The 25,953-nt window shown below is 38.1% G+C and overlaps 1 protein-coding gene across 2 annotated transcripts in view; it reads left to right on the top strand.

Annotated features, from left to right (window-relative positions):
• Clint1 (clathrin interactor 1) overlaps positions 1-25,953 on the top strand; it is a 43,811-nt gene that overhangs the window by 5,162 nt on the left and 12,696 nt on the right. For both annotated transcript variants that reach the window (XM_048334368.1, XM_048334369.1), the window contains exons 2-8: positions 14,337-14,441; positions 14,981-15,077; positions 16,836-16,944; positions 17,884-18,048; positions 21,248-21,425; positions 23,910-24,156; positions 25,781-25,850. In XM_048334368.1, the coding sequence (XP_048190325.1) occupies positions 14,337-14,441; positions 14,981-15,077; positions 16,836-16,944; positions 17,884-18,048; positions 21,248-21,425; positions 23,910-24,156; positions 25,781-25,850 (971 nt within the window). The remainder of the gene's footprint in view (positions 1-14,336; positions 14,442-14,980; positions 15,078-16,835; positions 16,945-17,883; positions 18,049-21,247; positions 21,426-23,909; positions 24,157-25,780; positions 25,851-25,953) is intronic.

Below are 25,953 nucleotides of genomic sequence, written 5' to 3'. Positions count from 1 at the left end.
ATATTTTTAGCTTTTATTATGCAAAATTGCAAATATATTAAAAAACAATAGAGGGACTATAATTGTGAACTTACATGGGCTTAGACCTCACGCCCACATTTCAGTACCGCATGGGCTGCACTCCCAGCTACCCACCTCTTTGTATTATGTTGAGGGACATCTCAAATACTGTATCACTTCACCTATAAATAGATCACCTGCTAACAAGTAAAGAACCACATTTTTATGATCCTACCACAATACCATTATCCTCTTTTAAATAAAAGGTGCTTCCTTAATATCAAATGTCCATTTACTCTTCACAGGCACTCTTAACCACTTTAGCCATGCTCCATTCTTTTTTTGCTTTATTTTGCAGATAGGGTCTTACATTTTGTCTGGAGTTGCCCTCCGGCTGCAGTGCCCTACCTATACCTCCTGCTAAGCTGGGATTACAGGTACATGCTACTACTCCTGGCTTGTTTTTTGAGATAGGATCTTACTTTTTGCAGGAGCTGGACTTGAACTTGAGTCCTGATCCCAGGTATCTGGAATTACAAGTGTGCACTACCATACCTGGTAGAATTCATTTCTTATTGTTTCATAACTCCCCCCCCCCATTTTTTTTCTGTCCTGTGCTAGTCCTGGGGTTTGAACATGGGACCTAGGTGTTGTCCCTAAGCTTTTTTTTTTTTTTTTGGCCAGTCCTGGGCCTTGGACTCAGGGCCTGAGCACTGTCCCTGGCTTCTTTTTGCTCAAGGCTAACACTCTGCCACTTGAGCCACAGCGCCACTTCTGGCCGTTTTCCATATATGTGGTGCTGGGGAATCGAACCCAGGGCCTCATGTATATGAAGCAGGCACTCTTGCCACTAGGCCATATCCCCAGCCCCATGTCCCTAAGCTTTATTACTAGTGCTCTACCAGTTGAGCCACAGCACCACTTCTAGCTTTTTTTTTTTTTTTTTGGTATTTTACTGGAGATAAGAATCTTGTGGAAATGAACTATCTAACTTGTGGGCGGGGTGGATGGCATTATCTAGAAAAAAACCCCAACCACCCTCACTACCTGACTTATGAAATGGTAGCCTTCTATACAACACCTTAATAATAACAACAATAAAATTATATATTTTTCCTGCCTGGGCTGGCTTTAAGCTGTGGTCTCAGATTTCAGCCTCCTGAGTACCTAGGCTTACAGGTGTCAGACACCGATGCTCATCTTTTAATTCCTTTCTATTGTTTCTGATTGGTACGTACATTTCTTGATTCTATATTCTCTGTCCTGGCTCCTCCACTTGTTCTGGATATGAAACCTGGGGCTGCTTATACACTAGGCATACACAACAGCTGAGCTCCCTCCCCAGTCCTCCTCTCTCCATTTTCTTCATCTGTACATCCACACTATACTTTCTCTCTTCCTTTTGCTGCTTATTTGTCAAAGAAACTGGATCATTTGCATTTCTTTCCATCTAGATTTAGTTTATTGCATTCCCATGGCGTTATTTAAACAGTCCTCTGACCTCTGTGTTGCCCATAAATTGGTAATTATATCTGGTCAGTTAATCCAACTCAAATTCCAGATTGGGGGAAGGAGACTGCTTCACAGAGATTAAAGGTGTTTTTTTCTTCTTTTTTTTTATACTTCTGATATTTGTTGAATACAAAGAATTACACCATTTGCTAGGCCACCGTATTTAACATTCTTTTTGGACAGTATCACTTCATATGTACTTTCTTTGTTTAGCTTCATTATGAATGTCTGTCCATCTATGTATCTATAGGAATTTGTTAGCCAGGTACCTCCAGGTGGTGTTTAATCGATCTGGGAAGCCAGTAGTGGTTCAGAGATGAGAAATTGATAGAAATGTTAGGTCCACTACTGGCAAGCAGTGATCTCAGATATTAGACTGGTGTCTCTGATTTTCCTTATCTGTAAAACAGAAATGATGAAACTTTACAGGTTCATGAGGATTAAGTATGAAACCCTTAGTCTTGTATTTGACATAAACTCTTGGAACACTATTGTTGCTACAGTGTGCACAGAATAATCAGTAATATGAGCAAATCAAAGAAGTACAGTGAGAGGATAAAGATTGTTAGATTCTTTACAAGAATGTAAGAACTGTATCTTAAAGCCCATGAACTCAGTATTTTCATTGGACATTTTTTGCTAAACCTTTGTGCCTTGGTTGTTTTTGTTTTGTTTTGTTATTTTTGAAACAAAGTCTCACTGTGTAGTCAAGGCCGACCTAGAACTATGTGTCCCCTAGACTACCTTCAAAGTCTTCCAGCCTCTGCTTCAGTTTCTCTAAACCCCCAGTGCTGGGATTACTGGTATACATCCCAAGGCCCAGCCTTTCTACTACAACAGTGGAACTAAGTCCATCTTTAACTAATATGACAGAAAGCTTACTTAACATACTTCTGTATGTTGTACATACTTGTGTTATTGCAAAATAAAAAATGCTTTTACTGTAATATTGTAAGGCATATGCAGAAATATTCTTTTGAAAGACATGTTGAGGAATAAAGTCTTTGGAAAGATATCCTGCAACTTCCACCTGTCACTTCTTGAACTGTTTGTTCAGCTTGTTTTCTCAAGCTTAAAAACATACTGCTAATGTAAAACATTGATTTTAAAACATAAAAAGCTTTATTTTAGGAATGCAAAATGGAGCTGACAATTTATTCCTAAGGAGCAGAGTAATATTAAGCAAAAGAGCCATCTAAAATATATGATTCCATATCGTTAGCCTCTAGCAGTAAATGAAATCTATACTCTAAGGAAAGAGGACACTGCAAGAAAGACTTCCTGATGATTCTGTCCACTCACCCAGATTGGCAAGGAAGTCTTTTGGCTCAGTAGAGCCCCTTTAGCCTGAAAATGAAATACAGGTATAGGAACACGGCATCCCCACATTGGAGCCAACAAGTAGCCAATAGGACTTTTGGATAGATTAAGCTACTGAATTTTGAAATACAAGTGATTGTGTTCATGTCCCATAGTAGCCTCACATGCTTTGTACTTCGCTTACGAAAATCCAGAAGCATCATTTTTGACATAATTCTGAAGTGTACTTAAAGTGTGCTTCTAATTCTAATAGGAATAATTTTTGTAGCTTTCACACAAACTCATCATTTGTTAAATATGCACACAAGCTTTTCTTTTTCTTTTCCTTTTTTTTTTTTTTTTTTTTTTTTTTTTTTTGCCATTCCTGGGGCTTGAACTAAGGCCCTGGGCTTTTTTCTCAAAGCTAACATTCTATCATTAGAGCCACAGCACCACTTCCGGCTTTTTCTGTGTAGGTGGTACGGAGGAATCAAACCCAGGGCTTCATGCATGCAAGGCAAGCACTCTGCCACTAAGGCACATTCCCAGCTGCATACAAGCTTTTGTAATGAATATTCTACTCAAGAATTCTCATCCACAATCACATTTTTGTACCAGAAAAATGATATGAAAAGTTTAGCTGGGAATGTGGCTTAGTGGTACAGTGTTTGCCTAGCACGCATGAAGTCCTGGATTCAATTCCTTAGTACCACATAAACAGAAAAAGCCAGAGTGGCACTGTGGCTCAAGTAGTAGAGTGCCACCCTTGAACAAAAAGCTCAGGGACAGTGCCCAGGCCCTGAGTTCAAGCCTCAGTACTGGCAAAAAAAAAAAAAAAAAAAAGTTTAGCTTTCTGTTTTTCTCGACATTTGTTTTCTTAATTTTTAGTAAACTTTTAAGAAAAATGCATGCAAGCATACTTCATTTTTTTCTATTAACTTTTGTCATATTTGTCTTCTTTTTTGTTTTGGTTTTTGAGACAAGATATATTTTGTTTTGTTTTTTGCCAGTCCTGGGGCTTGAACTCAAGGCCTGAGCACTGTCCCTGGCTTCTTCTTGCTCAAGGCTAGCACTCTACCACTTGAGCCACAGTGTCACTTCTGGCCTTTTCTATATATGTGGTGCTGAGGAATTGAACCCAGGGCTTCATGCATGCGAGGCAAGCGCTCTACCACTAGGCCATATTCCCAGCCCAAGTGTGGTTTTGCAGGTCAGGCTGGCCTAGAACTCCCCCAATCCTCCTGTCTCAAATCTCCCAAGTGCTAGACCTTTGGGCCTATACCACAAGGCTTGACTAGCTTGTCCCTTCCTTCCTTCCTTCCTTCCTTCCTTCCTCCCTTCCTTCCTTCCTTCCTTCCTTCCTTCCTTCCTTCCTTCCTTCCTTCTTTCCTTCCTTCCTTTGTTCTTAAAGTACTGAGGTTTAAACTCAGGACCTGTGCTTGCTAGGCCAGTGCTCTACCATTGAGCCACACCCCCACCCCAGCATTATTTATCATTTTTAAGTTGACATGTAATTGTATGAGTAAAACTGTGTCATTTGCAGTTAAGTTGCTTAAATATCCTTAGTTTGTTGAAGTTTGGTACTAAATGGGATTTTGACATGTGGCTCATTTCTCATGAAACCAAATAGAAAAGTTTAACTATATAATCCTACTCTCCAGACAACACAAGAATGATTCTTTACTGTTTGCCAAGTGCAAGTGTCTCATACCTATGATACTAGTTACTTTGGAAGCTGAGATCTGGAGGATTGCAGTTCAAAGCCAAATGAGGCAGAAACTCTGGAAGATACTTTCTCCATTTAACCAGCCAAAAGCTGAGCTGGAAGCATGGTTCAGGTCAGAGTGCCAGCTATGAACAAGAAGGCTGAGCACGAGCACACAGTTCTAGCTGGTGGCTCACTCCTATAATCCCACATGCATAGGAAGCTAAGATTTGAGAGGCATGGTTCTAAGCCAACCTGGACAGACAAATCCATAGAGCTCTTAATTATCCAGCAAGAAGCTGGCACTAGAGGAGACGTAGCTCAAGAGGAAGAGCATCAGACATGAGCAAAAAAAGCCAGATAAGAGCTCAAGGCCCTGAGTCCAAGCCTCAGTGCCATTACCCCCAAAAATGTTTTTAATTGTAATAATAATAAAGTGAAAGGCCAGTATTTACTGAGGATCCAAGATCAAAGCCAGCTCAGGTAGGAAAGTCCAAGAGCCTCTTATCTGTAATTAACTACCAAAAATAAAGCTGGAAGTGGTGCTCTGGCTCAAATAGTAAAGCGCTAGCCTTAAGCCCAAAAGTAAGGATAGCCTTCAAGCCTCAGGACTGGTACAATTTTTAAAAAGAACTCATCGTTCAAGTTAAATAATTAATTTCAAGTATAGAAATAGTTTTCTTCATGTAAAAATAAAAAAACAAAACAGTTGATTCGTTTGGGGATTTGATCATGTTTGAGTGTAGAAACTTGTGAATCAGAATCAGAAAATTACAGCTTAGTTTAAACACAGTGTCAGTATAGTTCACAAAGATGGCATCACAAACCAGCATCGCTGTATAGAATTTGTCATTTCTGTTCTGCTAGGACTTTTCTAGAATTATACTCCATTTGTGTTGACGTTTGACTGTACATCTGCATCTCGCAGTGGTAATGGAAAAAAACATTATAGCTGCAATATCAAGCATTTGTGTCTATAAATATGTGATTTTTCACGTAGTGATATTGTAGAATATCTCCTTTTATTCTCTTAGAAGGTAGTTTTTCAGGGTTACTGATGTCGTTACTTTGTGTTAGATTTTTCTTCTGAGTGGTAGGTAACCTAATTCTTGCGACAAAACTACCTTAATGTTTCACATAGGGAACCACCTATGCAAAAGATAGCTGCCTGAGTGTGCCAACGTTGATCATATTTCTTTGGGTTTTGTTTTTATTTTTAAATGAGTAGTGTTAGGATAATTGAGTTGAAAAAGGAGTTATCTACCTCTGTATGAAGTGAGGACAAAGCCTACCTTTCAGGACTGGGAAAGAATTAAATGAGCTGATAGATTGTGCAAATGTTTACTGTCTTTCTCTCAATTTTTCTTTTCTTTCTTTTGCTTCTTTAGTCTTGTCTTTGGGTGATAGCCAAAAGATATAACACAAAAGGAAAGCTTTGTTTCAGCTTAGTTCTAATTAAGAGAAATTAAAAAGCTGGTATAGTTTTAGAAAATTTTAAACCTTTTTAACAAGTCAAGTTTTGACTGTTTAAATTATTTTAGCGGCTCTTTTATCATAGTTGTAGAAAATAAAATTAAAATGTAGAGTGAAAATAAAATTGTTGAGCTGTACTCACTTTTGAATACCTTGGACATTTGATCTTCCTTGCAGAGCCATTTTAACATGATACAAGAAAAAAACACACTGCCCTCCCCCCCTTTTTTTAACACAAATTTAATTTACTGAAAAGCAAATCATCTCTGCAAGTGGTCTTAATGAGCTAAAAGTCACATTACATAAAATTAACCATTTTACAGTATTCATTTTAGCGGGAGTACATTTATAATGAAGCAGAATTTTTTTTTTCCAGTACCAGAGTTTAAACTTGGGGCTTTGTGCTTACTAGACTAGTGCTCTAGCACTTGAGCAAGTGCTGCAGCCTTGTTTGTTTTTCCCCTTTTGGTCAGTCATGGGGCTTGAACTCAGGGCCTGGGTGCTGTCCTTGAGCTCCTCAGATCTCAGTCTCCTGAGTAGCTGGGATTACAGGCCCTTATATCTGCTAGGCAAGTGCCCAACCACTTGAGCCACTCAGAAAGCCCTACAGGTTTTAAAAATAAAGATTATATAGTTGATTATACAAAGAGGTGCTTGTCATAAGTAAGTCATTGCTGGTACTTCTTAATATTCAGGATTACTTAATAGCTCACAGGGTTGACATAGGGCTAAGAGCTATTTGGAAATGTGGTGTTAATATTTTTCCTTTCAGTAATTTTAAGTTTTGCTTTCACATTTTTAAATCTTAAGATTTATGAGGAAGGCTGTCTCTCTGTTCTGTTTTCACTTCCCAGCAATGTAACTTGCTTCCTTAAATGAATTCAGTATAAACAGACAAAAATCAAAGATCATTGTTCTGATTGTGTCAATAAAACGCTCTCATAGAACATAATCTTCCTAGTATTTCCTGTTAGTTTACACTTGTAATCCAAGTATTTTCATTGTATTGCAGCCTTTTTAGCTCTTGAATTGTTTATACTAGCAGCTGATTACTAAGTGATTACTATTGTGATTAAAATACTGGGTATTGGCACTTTATTTAGCAAACAAGTTAAAATACCTCTGTGAGTTTGTAAAAATAACTATTGAAGCTAGGTGCTGGTGGCTCGTGCTTGTGATCCTTGCTGCTCAGGAGGCTAAAATCTGAGGATTGAGATTCTAAACCAACTTGGGCAGAAATGTCTATGACATTCTTAAGTCCCAGTTGACTTCCAAAAAAAAAAAATCCAAAAATGGCTAAAGTGGTAGAGCGCCATCCTTGAGTGGAAAAACCTAAGGGGCAATGAATGAATGCCCAAGCCCTGAGTTCAAGCCCCAGGACCAGCACAGTATTGAAAACTACTAATATCTCGAAGTTTGGACTCATGCTTGCCTTCCCTATAAACTGAATAGAGTTCATTTGAGTATGGGATCTTTTGACTTAAATTGAGGGGGAAAAAGGGCCTGGCTTTTGAGAGTAGCATTTTCCAGCAATTTAAAAATAAATAAATAAACTGATAGAGCTGTATGCTGGAGGCTCGTACCTGTGATTCTAGCTACTTAGGAGTTTGAAATTTAGAGAATCAAGGTTCAAAGCTAGCCAGGGCAGAAAGTCCACAAGACTCAATCTCAGCAGTATAGCTGAAGCCTGAGAGAAGCTCAGGTCATGCATGCGTCCTCTCTACAAGGCGCATCCCAGCCTTTCTCAGCTTAAGCTTCTGCACTGCATCTGTGACCATTTTAAACAGTGAATCTTCAATGAAAAGCACAAAGTGCTGGAAAGCATGGTGCCAGAAGACCACAAGCAGGACCGCTTTACAGAATGAACCCAGAGGGCAGAGTCTTACCTTGTTTGACCTCACTTGGGAATCTGTGCAGTGGGCTAGTCAAGGGTTTTTGTTTTTACTGTTGTGCTTGTGTTCAAGAATGGCCACAGAGTACTGTGACTGTGAATGTTGCTAGCACAGAGTTCACAAAAAATGAGAATCAGCTCTCCTTTTTAAATTAACAGGTCAAATAATTAGAGTACAGCAACTTTAAAGTTGGATGAGCAGTGATTCACATTGTTCCTAGAGTGCATGCTCCCTCTCTGAAAACGGGCTGGAGGCACAGAGCTGCACTGAGGATGCAAGTGGCCAAGAAGAAGTAGAAATGGAATCTATGGGACAACAGAAAGCATGAACAGCTTTCTGTCAGGGGGTCCCAAAGCCCTCGGCTCTTTTCCTCTTTGCTTTGGATCCTCTGGTTCCATTCCCAGCTGAGCTTGTGACAATCCCAAATCACTCCCTCCTCTTCAGTTTCTCATCATTGTCATACACTTTAGAGATTGAAGAGACATTTCAAATCAAATCTCGATGCTCTTCATTCTTACCCACCATCTTCATACATTTGGAGAATGAAGCAACATCTCAAGCTATGTGTTTTTGCTGTGCTTATCTGGGTTAACCATGGGCTGTGTCAGGTGACAGACCTTTTGTTGGAACTAAAGAAACTTGAAACCTAGCTGCACAAGCAGTGTTTTTGTTCCAGTTCTCAGGCACATGAATGGGTCAGCCCTTTCCTGCATTCTTTCAGGCCTGTGCTATTTCAGATGTCAGTTTTACCACCTGTTTTTCTGATGCCACATCAAAAGGTCATTTTTAGGGTCCTTTGACAGGTAGTTCTATGAGCATCAGACCCCAGTTCTGCCATGACTGAATGAATGACTTAAAGAAAGAAAAGTAAACTTCCAGGTACCAACTCTCCTTAGCAGTTATTCTATGCTGGAATATAGGTTCTTGTCTTGTTTTTAGTGGTACTCATTTTCAGCTATTTGACCATTATTACTTATCAGTAGTCTTTTTTCTTCCTTACACTGGGTCAGCAGGAGGCTACTTACCATGACTGTCAAGTTCAGCAGTGAGAGCATATTTACAGCACATTTAGGTTGAGTCTATTGAACCTGAAAATAGGCAATACCAGAAAACTGTGCTAAATATTTTCCATTTGTCATTTCCTTTATTCACCATAATGATAGTAATATGTAATTGTGGGACTAGATGAGGAAATTGAAGCACATGGTAATTGATTGGTGCATCTAGTAAACAGGCGCATATAAGACACCGATTCAGGTCCCAATAATCTTAATAGATTATTCAGTTAATGCACATATTACTTTGCTTTTATATTAAATGTCTGAAATATAGAGCAACTTAGGGAAATACATAAATATATAATATTTTTCTTTAGTATTGTCCTGTGTTTTAGAGTAGTTAAGGTCCATTTTAATGTCTGAAAATGGGCTGCTGTGAAGTAGGTTACTTCATTTCTAACCACTGAAGCAGTAAGGAAAGGGAAGTAATTTTATAGTTGCTTCCTCCCATAGGTCATAATTTAGTTGTGGACATCAGGATGTTTTTCTTGGCTTATCTCATTCATGCAGTTTTCCTAGCACATCTGTTACATAAATTACTAAACTTTCTCCTTGAAAACTTGCCAGTTTAAGTCATTCTTAATAGTGATCAAGAAGTTGGTCCCTTTTGAAATTAAATGACAAACTTTAAGCAAAGAAATTCCACTGTAATCCTGGTTTTAAGTATTTTTTTGTTTTGGATCAATTCCTGTATTTTTATTGAGACATTAAATAATTACATATTTGTACCAGTGTTTCCCCCCCAAAAAATGTTTTATGTTGGGCTGTAACCACTTAATGACTTCTATATAAAGTGACCTTTTTTAGTTTTTCCACGCGTTAAGTTTTTCCCTTTGTGGTCATCAGTGTGCGTATCCTTGCTGGGTTACCATTTGAAACGGAAGTTGTTGACTTCTTTAATGCTTCCTCATTTAAGATAATTTTTTCTGACCTTGAATTTTATACAAAATGTTCGTTTTTCTATGGGTTTTTTGGGGGGAAGTTCCTAAGGTTTATTACTTCTGCTACTTGTACTTTCGGGACTTTTTATAGTAAGGGATGAATATATATTGGTTATTAAGAATTCAAAATTTTAAAATGTGAACTTGCTATCAGCAGAGGAACAGTATTTCTTTAATGGACAAGTTAAAATTGTAGGGCTTTGGAGTGATTTTTTAACCTTGAACTTTTTAGATGATGACTATAACTTAGACTCATGGGCACTTTTAGAATATGAGGGGAAAAGTGGAGGACCACAATAAACACTGGTAATGAACCTATGAGTTGTCTGCCCTTGGCAAATTGAGTGTTTGTACTGTTCAAACATCATACTCACTGCTTGAGGGTGGGAACTTAGCTGATGTTGACTTTTAAATATCAGCGCTGCTGCCTGGTCTAGGAGCAGTGGCAGAAGCCAGTGAGCTCATTGTTGGAGCAGTACACAGTTTTATACAAATAAACCACGATGGTTGTATTTATATGATGATTGTAAAAGCAGTGGCTCAAAATTACTTTTCAGTAAAATCTTCAAACTGGGAGCAGCATCTTGTGCTCATACCCCGTTTTCCTCCTCTACCTTTGCAGCCTAACATTAAAATCCTTTAATATTGCTAACCAGTTGTATTGCCCAGCAATTCTTCTTTTACCTTTTCCTCTCCAGACATCTTTATGTCTGTGTATGTTTGAAGAAATAAAAAACAAGTAAAAGCCTGGAAATAGAAGGTGGGTGAGGGTAATTAGAAAAATTTTGTAGTTTGAGCTTTAAAAAAATATTGCCAAGCTGGTTTAAATTGGTATACAGTTTTTTGTTTTTCTTTTTTAAAAAAGGTGTTAACCAGATTGTTTGGTTTCAAGTACTACAGTGAAAGGAAATGAAAGTCGAAAGTTCTGTGTTCAGAGACTCTTAGCCTCTAACAGGAGGGCACAAAAACAGTTGCCTGAAAGTTTGGCAGTGTAGAGATACAATTTCGTTTTCAAGTTTCAGTTCAAGACAGGTGTAAGTCCAAAGGTCACTCATTAGACTATAGTGTTAAAACAAGTAGTATGAAACTTTTTTATTAATTTGTCTGAAGTACAGATTACATTGGAATTTTTGTTTGTATTTTGCCTTGTAAGAAAACAGAGAGCCCCCTCTAGTGTCTGAAATAGCCATTCTTAGGATGTTTTCTGACAGACATTTAAGGACTAAACTAATTGCTCTTTCCTGTCATATCTAGAAATTCTTTTCCTCTGTATGGGAATGGTGTTCTTTTCCCTTTTTTAAAAAAAAAGTATTACTGAATTTATGAATAAGACATGGGTTAGATGGGAAAAGTTCAAAAGCCATTTCTGCCTTTTGAGACATTGGGGGTGTGTTTTGTCTTTAGATTGTTTTTTAATTAATTTTATCTTTTTTTCATTATGTGGTATCAAGGAATTGAACCCGGGACCTCATGCATGCTAGGCAAGCACTATGCCACTAAGCTACCTCATTCCTAGCCCTTGTTTTGTTTTAAATGACCCGGAATATGGTCACACTAGTGGGTGTTAGTTGTGTTTGGTTTTAGTTTATGCTTGTTTTTGAACTAAATGAAGCTTTAAAATAACTTTGTTTTGGAATTTTTTTGTTATCAGATCTCATCTTGAAAGAGTTCTTTCCAGTTTCAGAAAGCAATAATTTCAGTGGAAAATAGCCTTAAAACAGAGCTTGATTCTCTTTGTGGAAGTGTTCTGTTCTGTTTGGTTCTTATAGTTTCTGTAGCCTTCGGTGATGTGCTGTATATTACATGTTCTAATGGCTCTTTCTGTTTTTCAACCAAGGAAATACAGAAATTCTTAAATTATTGGCAGTCTGCCACTCTCTCTCTGTACATAATCACTGCAGGCCTTCACCCTAGAATCTTGTGAAGGGTTGCTGAAGTACAGCCTTTCTCTTCTGACCCATGGGCCTCTGTAGCTTGAACAAGGAAGTAGTGTGCTAAAACTTGAGCATTTATGGAGGCTCTGGGGAAAGTATTTTATATACATGGACTGGAGATTAACTCCTTTCATCTTGTTCTCCAACAAATTAAGCAGTGAAAAGATTTCAAGTACATTCTTGGTAAGGAAATGCTTGGGTGAAGTATAATCCTAACTGCAGCCGTTCCTTTTCACAGCTGCATTTTGACATTTAACTGCCTGGTCCATACATTCTTTAGCCGCCAGGATAAACAATAGCATTCTGATAGCCATCACTTTGGGCCATTTCAGATTGCAGATCTGTTATTGGCTGCCTTGGTTTTATTTTGGTTCCATTGTTGATAAAATCAGGGGGAAAAAATTACTCTTTTACATTTACACAGAGTTGTTGCCCATAGACTCATATATTGCAGTTTTATGAAAATTCATTCAATATTAGTCTTAAATCTTGAAAGGCACTAGAGATTATGGATTTAAGTTACCCTCAGGGAAATGCTTTGTATTTATTTTACCATACTAGTTGACTTTTTAGGAGCAAGTTTTCTCTGAGGTATGAAAGAAAATACTAGGATTTAATTTTTCTTTCTTAGATAGAACAGTATTGGAAATCTAAAAGCCAGGTTTTTTTCATGATTTGGCAAGTCATGTTTATTCACAGTTAATTATCTCTTTAAATTTTGACCTAAGCCTGTTTATAGATCTATTCCTTAAGGTTATAGAAATTGGAGGAATTGCTGTGACAATTCTAAAGTTAATATATTTGTGTATCTGAGAGGTTTGAGTGCCAATTTCAACCAGACTGCCCTTATTTAAAGAACAAAACTAACAACTGAAAAGCAAAAGGGAGTTATATATATGTAATAGTTACCAATTTCTGATTTTTGCATTATATCTAATTTCTTTTTGAGGCAGGATCTTAATATGTAACTGAGTCTGACCTAGAACCCAGAATCTTGTTGCTTTAACCTCAGTCAGCCTCCCAAGGGCTGAGATTACAAGTGGACATCCATCTGGCTTTTTATGATTTAACTTTAAGTAGAAGGTTTGAATTACCCTATATAACTGATGTCTGTTGTACTAACCGTGCAATAATAATTGGAGCTTTAGCTAAAAAATCAATTATATCATATTTTCAGTCTTTAAAATTCTTCTCAAAATATATTTGAATTCTTAGATTCATGGAAGCATTGACAAATTACATTCTAACAAAGATTTTGCCATCTCATGTCTAAATTTAAAATATTCTTTTTAAAGCTAATTCTTAATAAATATTACTTCATTTTAAAATGTGTCATAGTAATAGGAATGCTGTTGATCATGTTTATGTTTGTCAGCCACTGCTAAACACAATGAGATACTCCTGTGGGTGGTGTTCTTATTTATTTCCACTTTACGTTGGAGGAAATCAAAATAATCAGCTTTGCCCAAGGTCACAAAGTGTTGGAGATTTAGAGTAGATCTTTCTGCCTTTGGTGGGACCGTGGCTCACACTCTGCATCTTTCACGCTGAGCCACACATCCAGACCTAGTCTGTGTTGCTGACCATTATTGACATCTTAAGAGAAAGTTAAAATGCCATCTTCTGGTGGAATGCATTGTGTGACCTATAAAAGCGGGGATTACTGTGACCACATAATGAATGGCATGGAAGATAAGTATGATAACAAGTGAAAAAAGACAAGGGCATCTCTATAGATATCTGTGCACACAGATAAGTATGATAACAAGTGAAAAAAGACAAGGGCATCTCTATAGATATCTGTGCATCTGTAGATACGATGCTTTATCATTTATCTGAATTACTTGGTGTTGTATAATTTTTACTTAATCTACAAAAGTTTGTAAACATGAAGCATAAGCCTGAATGTAAATCAGATTTGGTTGGAAAACAAGCTACTTAGTTTCATAAAAATCTCTAGCATGCCAGTGTCCTCTTTAGGGGGCGGGGAGGGGGCTGGTGACTGTCCTGGGGCTTAAGGCCTAAGTGCTATCTGAAGCTCAAGCTTGGCTCAAGGCTAGTACTCCACTATTTGAGCCACAATTCCACTTCCAAATCGCTCCTTAATTGGAGATAAGAGTCTCACAGACACAGACTGTCCTGCCTGGGCTGGGGTTGAACCACAATCCTCACATGTCAGCCTCCTTAGCAGCTAGGATTATAGGCATGAACCCACACTTTTTAAGGGCACTCACCCTTCTTAATTTAACTCAAAGTCAATTTTTTTAATTGGACTTATGCCAGAACCAATGTAATTTCTTATCATATTTGTAAAGGCTATTGAACTAGTGCGATCTTCTTAAAGGTGACTTAAATGTGCTATGCTGTGTCCTTGGGTAGCTTGTGCACAAAAGATGTCTCCCACCCCTCCCTGTAGAGATAGCTCGTTAGGACACCCAGTAGTGTCATTATTAAGTTTTCATGTGTTTCTCAGTTTTGATGCTAATCTTTGTGCGTATGTGCGTGCATTTTTTTCTTTGCAGCACCAATGTGGTTATGAATTATTCAGAGATCGAGTCTAAGGTTCGAGAAGCAACGAATGATGATCCTTGGGGACCTTCTGGGCAGCTCATGGGAGAGATTGCCAAGTAAGTGATCATGTGACTCAGCAGTGCAGAAAGAATCAAGGTGTCTCTACACAGAAATATGAAACTTGCTTTCAGTTTTACACCATTTAATTGCCAGACAAAATTTTTGCATAATGATGTAAATAATAATTTCAAAAGTTTATGTAAAATCCATTTCCCTTAAAAATCAGCCCACAACTTTTAAAAAGTTTTAGTGAAGTTTAAGAGATTTATAGCTTATTATGATGTGAATTTTTAAAGAATGCATATGAAACATTTGAAGTAAAATTATTAGAATTCTTTTCTGGTGAGTATCTGGGCCTCTGTGCCAGTGAATGAAGAATTTGCAGTGTCTGCTATGATTATTGGCATTTACAGATGTGCTGTATATTTTGTAAAACATGGGGAAAACATTGTCAGAGGTATGTGATCTAAATTTTTTGCATTGGGCTTGTTTTTTTAAATATCTAATGGAAACTTAGTAACTTGGAACAAGCCTGCCATCTACTGTCAAAATTAACATACTGCAAATGCTTAAGGACAATTACCCTTTTTTTCAGGGCTACATTTATGTATGAACAATTTCCAGAACTTATGAACATGCTTTGGTCTCGAATGTTAAAAGACAACAAAAAGAATTGGAGAAGAGTTTATAAGGTATGACAATAAGCCTGTTTGAATAGTTTTCACATGGTGAAAACACTTGCCTAAATGTAAGGCTTGTATGTAGAATGGTCTTCAGGTAAAATAGAACTTTGTAAAACACTTAAAAGAAGTAAATTTCTTATTTGTATTTTTATTTCTACTGCTCATTAACCAATCTTACTGTAAGGTGTTCAGAATGTTGAAGATTTTTGTTAAAAATTTTCAAATTGAAACTGTGAATATCAGAAGTACAGAATTTCGAATCATGAACATAGGTAATACATGAGCAGTTAAGATAAAAACCAGCAGTATGGTTTGCCTATCTACATAAAATCTCACCTAATTTATAGTAATAATTTGTATTTTATTTATTTATTTATTTCCAGTCCTGGGCCTTGGACTCAGGGCCTGAGCACTGACCCTGGGTTCTTTTTGTTCAAGGCTAACACTCTACCACTTGAGCCACAGCGCCACTTCTGGCTTTTTCTGTTTATGTGGTGCTGAGGAATTGAACCCCCAGGGCTTAATGCATGCTAGGAAAGCACTCTACCACTGAGCCACATTCCCAACCACAATTTATAGTAATATTGTAATAGTAGTCAACACCCCAAAATACAATAGTTCAGAATATAATCAGAGATTCTGTGACATAGGCTTAAATTCTGTTTTAATTTATGAGCATGTACTTTTTGTCAGATTGCTTTCCTTTAATTTTGATACCATAGAATGCAGAATTCTAAACAGGAGAGCCATCTGCTCTTCTTTCTCCACCATATTTCCTTGCAACTCTGAATATATTTTACAAGGTAACATACTCATATTTGGCAGATTTGAAGTTCTGTTTTCAGAATTGCCTGTCTATGCTTTACTTGTATATTTGTGTTGTTGATTTCTGAAAACATTCATTGGGTTTTCTGTTTTTTTAAAAAAGGCTTTGTAAAATTATAGTTTTGAGGTTTTTTTTTAAGCCTTGGGTACTACCTTTTACAAAAGAAAATTACTTTATAGGATGTTGTTTCATGGCTCTCAATTTCAGCAAGTTAACTTGATTTCCATCTATCATTAAGGGAGGTTTGTTCCATACAGAATAAGTTCAAAACGTGCACATCAGTGTGGCTCTTTTACAAAATGTGCTCACAGTTACTCAAGGGTCATACTGATTTCAGGTCATTTCATCCCCTCATACGGAATTTACCTATCTATTAGCAGTCAAGTCTAGACTCACATTTTAGGACACTTTCTGAAACGCTTTTTCTTTCATTTATTTGCTGCAATCTTTTGATACAAGATTCATGTCATTAACCTCAAAATTAGATTTTATCTTGGGAGAATACTGTGGGAGTCTATGATTATCCAAAGGTTATGTTTCTCTTAATCCACAGTTCCATAATGCCCAGGAACACACACACACACACACACACACACACACACACACACACACACACACACACACAACTGAGTTAGCTTTCTAAAATCTGTTTATTGGCTCATTTAGATTTTGTTGATCAGAATTACTGACTTTTTAAACTTTTGACACATAGTATTTGTTGGATAGTTTATAATTATTTACTATACTTAATATTAGAGGAACTTCAAATTGACAAGTGCTGCATTAGGTATTTAAAGTTTAATGTAGAGTTTTAAAAAAAACCTACCATTGTAAAGATTCTCTTTTTGCTAATTCTGGACTTGGTTTTTTAATTTAACCATTTAGCAAAGCTCTACCAAAATTTACTTCATTAAATCATTTGGTGCTTTGTATTTCCACAGTCTCTGCTGCTCCTAGCTTACCTCATAAGAAATGGATCAGAGCGTGTTGTTACAAGTGCCAGAGAACACATTTATGATTTGCGATCCCTGGAAAATTACCACTTTGTAGGTGAGCAATAGAAAAACCTTATAAGCAAATTAAAACAGTAGTTGGAGTTGTCAGTCACCTGAACCAGCTTAGAAGCTCCTCTGCTCTAATTAGAATGTGACTGTTGCCAGTTGTGTGACGAGTGCAGAATCCAAGACGTGGGGCCCTAGAGTATTAATTAGTGAAGACAAGAACTTGCAGAAAAGACTGGCTAATAACAACAGAACCAACACAACATGAGTGTTCGGGTTTATATTAAAATATGCACTGGAGACCGGTCCCCTGTGGTGTCCATAAAGGAATAGCTTTAATCATATGGGAAGAAAAGGTTAGAGCTCCAAAACACACACATCTGTTTGAAGCTGGGGTTTTTTTTCCCCTCCCACCAAATAATATTTACTGTGCAGAGGCAGCAAGGCCAGAGTGTGCTGTGAATGTGAACGAGGCTGGAGAATGAAGCGCCTTCATTTTATAGCATGCGTTTGTTGAAAATCTTTAAGAATTTTAAGTTTTTCAACCATACCAAATTCTAATCATGAGTGTCCCAAATTTATATGGGAGAAATTAAGACATGTGGGGTGCCTTTCAGTCATTACAATGTTAAAAGTAGGTCTTGTTTTGATCTTTTCTGCTATCGTCCAATGGGTAGTATTTATGGAGGTGTCCATATATGGTCATTATCGGTAATCCTTCTGTTGACCATATACAACGCTATTATCTGTGATCCTTAAGTCAAAATCCCATTTTATAACTTGTCATTTCCTCTACAGCAAATCCTAAGATTTAAGTACAAGAATGTGCATCCCTCTTTCTCTTACTCTTTTACAATATTGAAATTGGTGTCTTAATTTGTAGCTATTTTTTTGCTTGTTTTGTTTAGTTTTTTTTTAATGTTCTGAAAGAGTTTGGTGTATATGAAGTGAGTTGTTAAGGCTTTGTTTCTCCCTTTTGGCCTTTAAGATGAGCATGGCAAGGATCAAGGTATAAATATCCGCCAGAAGGTGAAGGAATTAGTTGAATTTGCCCAAGATGATGACAGGCTTCGAGAAGAGCGAAAGAAAGCTAAGAAGAACAAAGACAAGTATGTTGGAGTTTCTTCAGACAGTGTTGGAGGATTCCGATACAGTGAGTATCAAGGACAATCTGCTACCTAAGTACCAGCTCAGCTTCTTGGGTGAATCTTTTCTTCTCAGAAATATATAGAGTACTAAAATATACATGGTAGTCATTTGGGTTCCTAGGATCTTGGGAATCTACCCTTTTTGCGTGGATTCAAGAATATGGTTTTCATTGTTAATGGCTAATTAGATGAACGTAACTGAGTTAAGGTGCAGTGAATAACACAAGGACACACTTCCCTCTTAGAGTTACTATTTTTTCTTCAATGAGGAGGTTAGGTTCTCTGCATCATAGTTTGGAGCGTGGATATATACTTTGATCAAGAGATTCGTCTTTTTAATTCAAAACCAATTTAGCTCTATCTTTGGCCCCAGACAGATATGCTTCCAATAAATTAATCTGGTGCCAGTCTCTCTTCCTTAATTATTCTCTGCATAATTTGAAGTAGAAAATGACTGAAGATACTATGATTTTCTCATCTAGGTCTGTGCTTTCTTTGTTAGTCATTCCAAAGACATTTTAGAGCAACTAGAAGCTGGACATGGAAGCCAGCACAGGCTTAACAGACCTTGTCTTAAAGAAACAGAACATTTCCTCTCATCTGTATTTTTTGTGTAATAATATAAAAATAGTATATCAGGTATTGTGACACACGCAGGAACCAAGAGCTCTCTCTGGTAGCATATCCCTTAGACTCTCTCGGGCTTGTGTGAGGTTCTATAGTACTAGGTCGCTTTGCATGTGTACAGACAGGCCAGTGCTTGTTGGGGCTTCCAAGCTCCTCCCACCATATGTCAGTTTATATTTAGATGGTATAAATCTGTATGCAGATCTTAAACTCTTCAAAGGAATGTGTAAAACCTATTATTTTGTGATGACCTATAAAATACCTTTATTTGCTCTTCTGTTTCCTACCCTCAAAAAAAAATGCTGCATTTAGTTAGCTATATAAAGAGAAAATTTCACTTTTTGTATTGAAAAATCACGTAACCGTCAATTCATGAATCGACAAGAGTTTTCTCTTAAGTAAAAATGTATATGTACATAGATTTTAGAGCTGTTGGTATAGGAGAGTAAGAAATTTGGGGATATTTGCCCTTGTTATTTTACTTAGTGATTTTATTTTCTCAATCTGGAAATAGCAATTTAATGTATTTTTCACTAGAAATTGCTTTTTGCAACTCATTTCCTCATTCAGCTTGCTTGTAGTCCTCTTTTCTTTCCCCAGCATGATAGGTATTTATCTCAGATAAATTTAGAAAATTGAGTGAGTCACACCAATTGCAGTATCTGTATTAGTAGGCAGTTAAACAAACTGTTTGCATCTTATACTTGGCTCAGTATTGATGATTTTCAGACTTTGCTACTCAGTTGTATCTGTCTTCTGTGGTTTTTTTCATTCTCACATTATATAATGTTATGCCACCATCTATTGTCTTTAGCATTAATTTACTATGATGTCCACGACACTAGTCATTTTGATGTCATCTATCTGGAGCATCACATTGTCATTGGAATATACCTACAAGTTATTGAAAAATCACTTATTGTTAGAAAACAATTCTGGTTCAAGTTACTATTTGCCTTGTTTTCTCGTGTGTGTGTGTGTGTGTGTGTGTGTGTGTGTGATACTGGGGATCAAACCCAGGGCCTCACCCCTGATAGGCAAGTACTCTCACTGAACTATATCTCCAGGTCCTTTTTTTTTTTGGCCAGTCCTGGGCCTTGGACTCAGGGCCTAAGCACTGTCCCTGGCTTCTTCCCGCTCAAGGCTAGCACTCTGCCACTTGAGCCACAGCGCCGCTTCTGACCGTTTTCTGCATATGTGGTGCTGGGGAATCGAACCTAGGGCCTCGTGTATCCGAGGCAGGCACTCTTGCCACTAGGCTATATCCCCAGCCCATCCAGGTCCTTTTTTATTTTTATTTTGCATCTGAAACTTCCTAATTTGCCCAAACTAACCTCAAATTTGTGATCCTCTTGCCTCAGCCTCCTGATTAACTGGAATCTTTTTTAAGTTAATGATCACATCTAGATTGTGTGTGTGTGTGTGTGTGTGTGTGTGTGAGATGTGAGTGGAAGTCAGGGTTTCTATCATAATAGGCAAATATTTCTAGTAGGTACATTTTTGAAGCCTCATTATCTTAGTTTCTCCTAGCTCTGCCCCAGGTCTTCCCAGCCTGCCTTAGTTTTCAACCTTTTATTTCAGACCTCACTACTTCCCACTCTTGTTTCTTAAGCAGAATTTGGACATAAAAGCTAGACTAGGGTCCTATTTTGTGTCTGTAATTTTTCTCCACTGGGCCCCTAGACCCAGACATTTTGCAGCTTTTCCTCATGGCCATGCCCTGCTGTCTGTTCCCGCGTCCATACCAGCATAAGATTTTACCATTCCTGCATGTATTTCCCATTGGTCTCACTAGTTGTCACTGTTCTGAACTGCCTGAGCATCTGTATGACTAATGTGTGCGGGCTTTGCGAGACTGTAATTATCTTTATGACCATTACAAAAATGCCCTGCCATGCTTTAAAATCATTTGGTTTTTAGTTTGATATTAAAAAGTGACAGTTGCTTACTCCTTTGCGTATTGGGACATGAAGCATTCAGAGTGGGCCTGATGTCTTTTTTGGGGGAAAGGAGTTTTTTGCTATTTGTTTTGAGATGCTGTCTTGTCCAGACAGGCCTTGAATTCCCGTACTCAAGTGATAAAGTGAGCCCCATGCCCTATTCTCCTTTCCAAGTAGTTTTCATTGACTACAGGCTCCTATACCACCCTCATGTTACATTTCGGTTTTTGTTTAAGACACTGTTACTAATACTTCTCTAAAAATGAAAAACCATTAAGAGACAGAAATAAAATGTAATGTATTAAATGACTTTTGGAAAACAAAAAGAACTCCTTTTCTCTTTTGCTCATAAAGTGCCTGATAACTTTTTTGTGTTTCTCAACAGCAGCCTTCCAATGCTGTGCACTAAGTTGTGAAAGTTTTCATCAATACAAGCTCTTGAGTCGGCATTCCTGCCACTTAGTGACTGGCATTACATGATGTGCCTCGCCATAATTATGTTGGTTCAGCATTGTAGGAGCAGTCTGTTTGCCTTTGAAAATGATTTTATTATGAGGAAAAGCTTCAGACATAAGGACTGTTGACATTCTGAATTGATTATTTTAGAGTTGCTTCTTTTTTTTACTGTGTTACATAGGTGAAAGATACGACCCTGAACCCAAGTCAAAGTGGGATGAGGAGTGGGATAAAAACAAGAGTGCATTTCCATTCAGTGATAAATTAGGGGAACTGAGTGATAAGATTGGAAGCACAATCGATGACACCATCAGCAAGTTCCGGAGGAAAGACAGAGAAGACTCTCCAGAAAGATGCAGGTATTAGCAGCAGCGTGTGTCCTGGAAAGAAAGGGTGTTAGATTTGTGCCCTTGGGTTTCTGTTTGGGATGATGGCATTGTCTGAAGCTTAGCTTCATCTTCTTCCTCCTCTTTCCCTGTTTCTGCTACTAGAGATTAAATTTGCCACACACTGTTTAAATAAACTTGTCTAGAGTCATCTTAGGGTCACAGAGAAATTGGTCGTAAACTCTGGAGTGTATTAGTGTTTACAGTGTTTTCCAGTTTCTGTAGATCTTGATAGATGAATAATATTCATCATGAAAGTATCAAATAGAATAATTTCACTGCCCTAAATATGTTCTGTGCAAAAACAGAACAAAGCCAGGTACCAATGACTCACAACTGATAATTCTAGCTACCCAGGAGGCTGAAATCTAAGGATCATGATTAGAAGCCAGCTCAGAGAAACAAATCTGAGAGGCTCTTACCTCCAAATAACAGGCAAAAAGTCAAGGGGCGGCATGGCTCAAGTGATACAGTGTGTTTCTTAGTCTTCTCATAGTATTTTTCCCCCAGCAAAAGCTTTCACAAGTTACTTTGCATTTAGACATCTTAAAGATCCAGGGATCTAAGATACTGTTGAGGGATAATGAAGTCTGTTTATTAAATTTTAAAATAAGTAAAGGATCTGTAATATATTATGATTCTGTGTTCCCGAAAAACAATCTAAATAGATTTTGAATCAAACATTTTCTATTATAGACCTAGAGTTTCATAAACTTTTTCTCTTTTCTTTTTCTCTCTCTCTCTCTCTCCCTTTCTTCCCTTTTCCTTTTTTCTTTCTTTCTTCCTCCTCCTCCTTTAGTATTTCTTTTCTTGGTTTGTCTTTCTCTTCTCTTCTCTCTCTCTTTCTCTCTTCCCCCCCCCCCCCCCCCGATTTTCTGGTGGTAGTGGTGGTTGTTTTATAGTGTCTTTAATACAAGAGCTGCTAGAGTTCCTAAATCTTGGATATAGAACATTCAGGTTTGAAAGATTCAAAACATAGCAAATGTCAGTGAAAATAATACACATCAGGGACTTGAAGTACATCTTGGAGTACTTGGAGAGAATAGTTGACTTTTAAAGTTGTGAGTGACCTCCAACATGCGAGCAGGATTTCATGCTTCTTACTTCATGATTAGAGTCAGGAATTCTTAAACAGTGACCACATACAAAGCCTAACAGACAAAGAGATCATCTTGCCTTAGAATAATACTGGACATTGGAAAGCTAAGAATGGCAGTTTTATCTGAAGGGTAAATGATAGAAATCTTAAGACACTTTTTGTTTAGGTCATTTGTAACAGCTCCTGGCTACTTGCCAGAACTTGTATGTTCCCTGAAATACTTGTAATATGAAATTTGCATTTAACCCCTTTGCTCTGTATGGGAAGTCATTGTTGTTCAGCCTTTCTACATGCAAGTTCCAAATTGACTTATATTGAAGTTGAAATTGAAATTGTTTGAGATTACTCAGAGCTAAATTTTATCAGTAATAGTCATAGTTTATAGGAGAAATTTAGGCATTTCATTTTAGGATATTCATAAATCAAGCAACCTACTCTAAAATTAAGTAAAATGGGTAATGGAGCTTATTTCATGTCATATTTTGTTTTGTAAACTGGGGTTTGAACTCAGGGTTCATGCGTGGTAGGGAAGCAAGTTCTTGTTCTTTCTGTGTCTCTCTTTTCCTATTTGGACCCAGAACAAAATGTTTTGCACTACTAAAACATTATAAGTGTGATCAAAGAATTTCATAAACATTTTAAATACAGTTGTTTCCATGAAGCAGTTTATATACACAGCAGTGTGATCTCCTGATAATGTAGCAAAGACAGCAAAATTACAAAGTACATTAACCTCATTTTTGCATTCACAGATGAGAGCTATGTTGTTTGAGTTCAAACAATAACATTTTAAAGCTACACATTGAGATTGTGATTTTTTTTTTCCTGCCAGTCCTGGGGCTTGAACTCAGGGCTTGAACTCACTGTCCCTGAGCTTTTTTGCTGAAGGCTCCACCACTTGAGCCACAACTCCACTTCTAGCTTTTTCAGTGGTTGATTGAGACATAAGAGTCTCCCTTCATGCCTTGGCTGGCTTTGAACCTTAATCCTCAGATCTCAGTCTCCTGAGTAGATAGGATTACAGGCGTGAGCAGCCAGTGCCTGGCTTATTTTATCTTTAAGCTTTAACTCTACAATAAAACCTAAGGCATTTTAGTTAAGTTTTTGTTTGTAGACCTTTATGACATACCTGTTAATAGCAGAGTTTAGGCTTGCATAGAGAATTTTGCCAGTTCTCCTTTCCTTCCTCAATGCATACAGCCAACATTGTTCATAACGCTTAAATGACATTCAGTTGATTCCTGTCAAAAAATATGGAATTTGGGGCTTACTGCACTTGAAATCCATTCAAATAATTGAGATTTCCATGTAAAAACCACCCAGTCTTACAGTTTGCTTCATTTTTACTGTCTTGGTAGTGACAGTGATGAGGAAAAAAAGGCGAGAAGAGGCAGATCTCCCAAAGGTGAATTCAAAGATGAAGAAGAGACGGTGACGACCAAGCACATCCACATCACGCAGGCCACCGAGACCACCACCACCCGGCACAAACGCACAGCCAACCCTTCCAAGACCATTGACCTGGGCGCCGCAGCGCACTACACAGGGGACAAAGCCAGTCCTGACCAGAACGCGCCAGCCCATCCACCTCAGCCTTCAGTGAAGGTGAGAAGGGGCACAGGCCCGGTACAAGGATGAGAGCGCCTTTCAGAATTCCTGCGTTAGCCCACTCGGGCGTTCTCGGTCATCCTGAGGATAGATCGGTTGGCACATGTTACTCAGTAATATGAAACGTCCTTGGGGGAAGAAACCTATCCAACTGCCAAGTGATTTGCACTGTCAGTGAAGATAGGAATGAGAGCTGTGGCTGAGGCTCAGAGGTAGAGCACTTTCCATGGATCTTGAAGCGTCGTCTTCCAGATCTCATCCTCCTGAGTAATTAAAAGCACCATCCACCCGTGCTTGCCACAAATACTTTACATTTGTAATAATAAGTGTGCGTGCATGCACATGCCGTCCCGAAGGCTTGAACTCAGTTCCTGGATGCTATTCTTGAGCTTTTGTGCTTACGGTAGCACTCTGCCTTTTAAGCCACAGCTCCACTTAGGGCTTTTTGGTAGTTAATTGGAGATAAGAATCTCACAGACTTTCTTGTCCAAGTTGGCTTTGAATCGAGATCCTCAGATCTCAGACTCCTGAGTCGATAGGATTGTAAGCATGAGTCACAGTACCCAACTTTAATCTTTTTGTTTATGTTTTATTTTGTTGGGTTTTTTTTGGGGGGGGGCAGGGGTTGAGACAATGTTTTGAGACGGGGTAGCCTTGAATTCATGATCTTCCTGCTTCAGACTGGAATTATATACCTTTTCTACACACCTAACCTTGTAATGTAATCTTTTTGTCTTTATTTCTGCTAATTTAAAAATGTGTGGGAGGCTGAAGGTTTTGTATGTTATCCAGTTTTTGGATTGCTCCAGATTGCTTTCAGTTGAAAAATTTTAAGAACCACGGTGTACTATTTTAATAAGAAAATGCAGAATAACATAAATACAAAAGAAACATGGTCTTCAGAGCTCAAATGACCATATCTAGTCTTACAGAGTTTTCCTGTGGTCTCATAGGACTGCACATAGAGGACCTAGATATGAATACACTTGGCAGCACTATGGAGAAGACAAAAAAGTAGGAGGCCAGGTTCCAGACTTCAGTTTGAAAATTGAATATGAAACAGCACACCTATAACCACAGTACTTGGGGACTAAGGCCAACATGGGCTGCTCTGTGTCAAAACCTTTAGTAGACAAAAAGACTACAGATGTTAGGGACTTCCACAGTGCGAGCTATAGCGACACTTCATTTACTGCCTTCCGGAACATAGGGTGCTATGTTAGTACTCATTTTTGTCATTAGAAAATGAAATCTGGTCTGGGGATATAGCCTAGTGGCAAGAGTGCCTGCCTCGGATACACGAGGCCCTAGGTTCGATTCCCCAGCACCACATATACAGAAAACGGCCAGAAGCGGCGCTGTGGCTCAAGTGGCAGAGTGCTAGCCTTGAGCTGGAAGAAGCCAGGGACAGTGCTCAGGCCCCGAGTCCAAGGCCCAGGACTGGCCAAAAAAAAAAAAAAAAAAGAAAATGAAATCTATCCCGTGTAGACAATTACAGGTATTTGCATCTAAGTTGAGAATTAGAGCTGATTCTAGGGAGGAAAAGAAACTTTCCAGAATAGAGGGGAAATGTTAAAACTTGGAGAAATGTTGGCTCAGCCTATTCTGTGTTTGCTTTCAGAATTCAGTGCCTGGCAGCAAGTCATCTGGAGATCTTGTTGATCTGTTTGATGGCTCCGGCCAATCAACAGGTAAGCGTCCATGTTGGCTTTTTCTTCTTGGTAACCTTGGTATCTGTTACTTTAAAAATGCTACATAGCCATACTAGTTCTTTCACAGTTTATGTGCTGAGTT

This window comes from Perognathus longimembris, chromosome 25, assembly GCF_023159225.1.
Source record: "Perognathus longimembris pacificus isolate PPM17 chromosome 25, ASM2315922v1, whole genome shotgun sequence".
Lineage (NCBI taxonomy): Eukaryota > Metazoa > Chordata > Mammalia > Rodentia > Heteromyidae > Perognathus > Perognathus longimembris.
The sequence above is the reverse complement of the archived record's forward strand: the minus strand, read 5'-3'. Positions and strand labels throughout refer to the sequence as shown.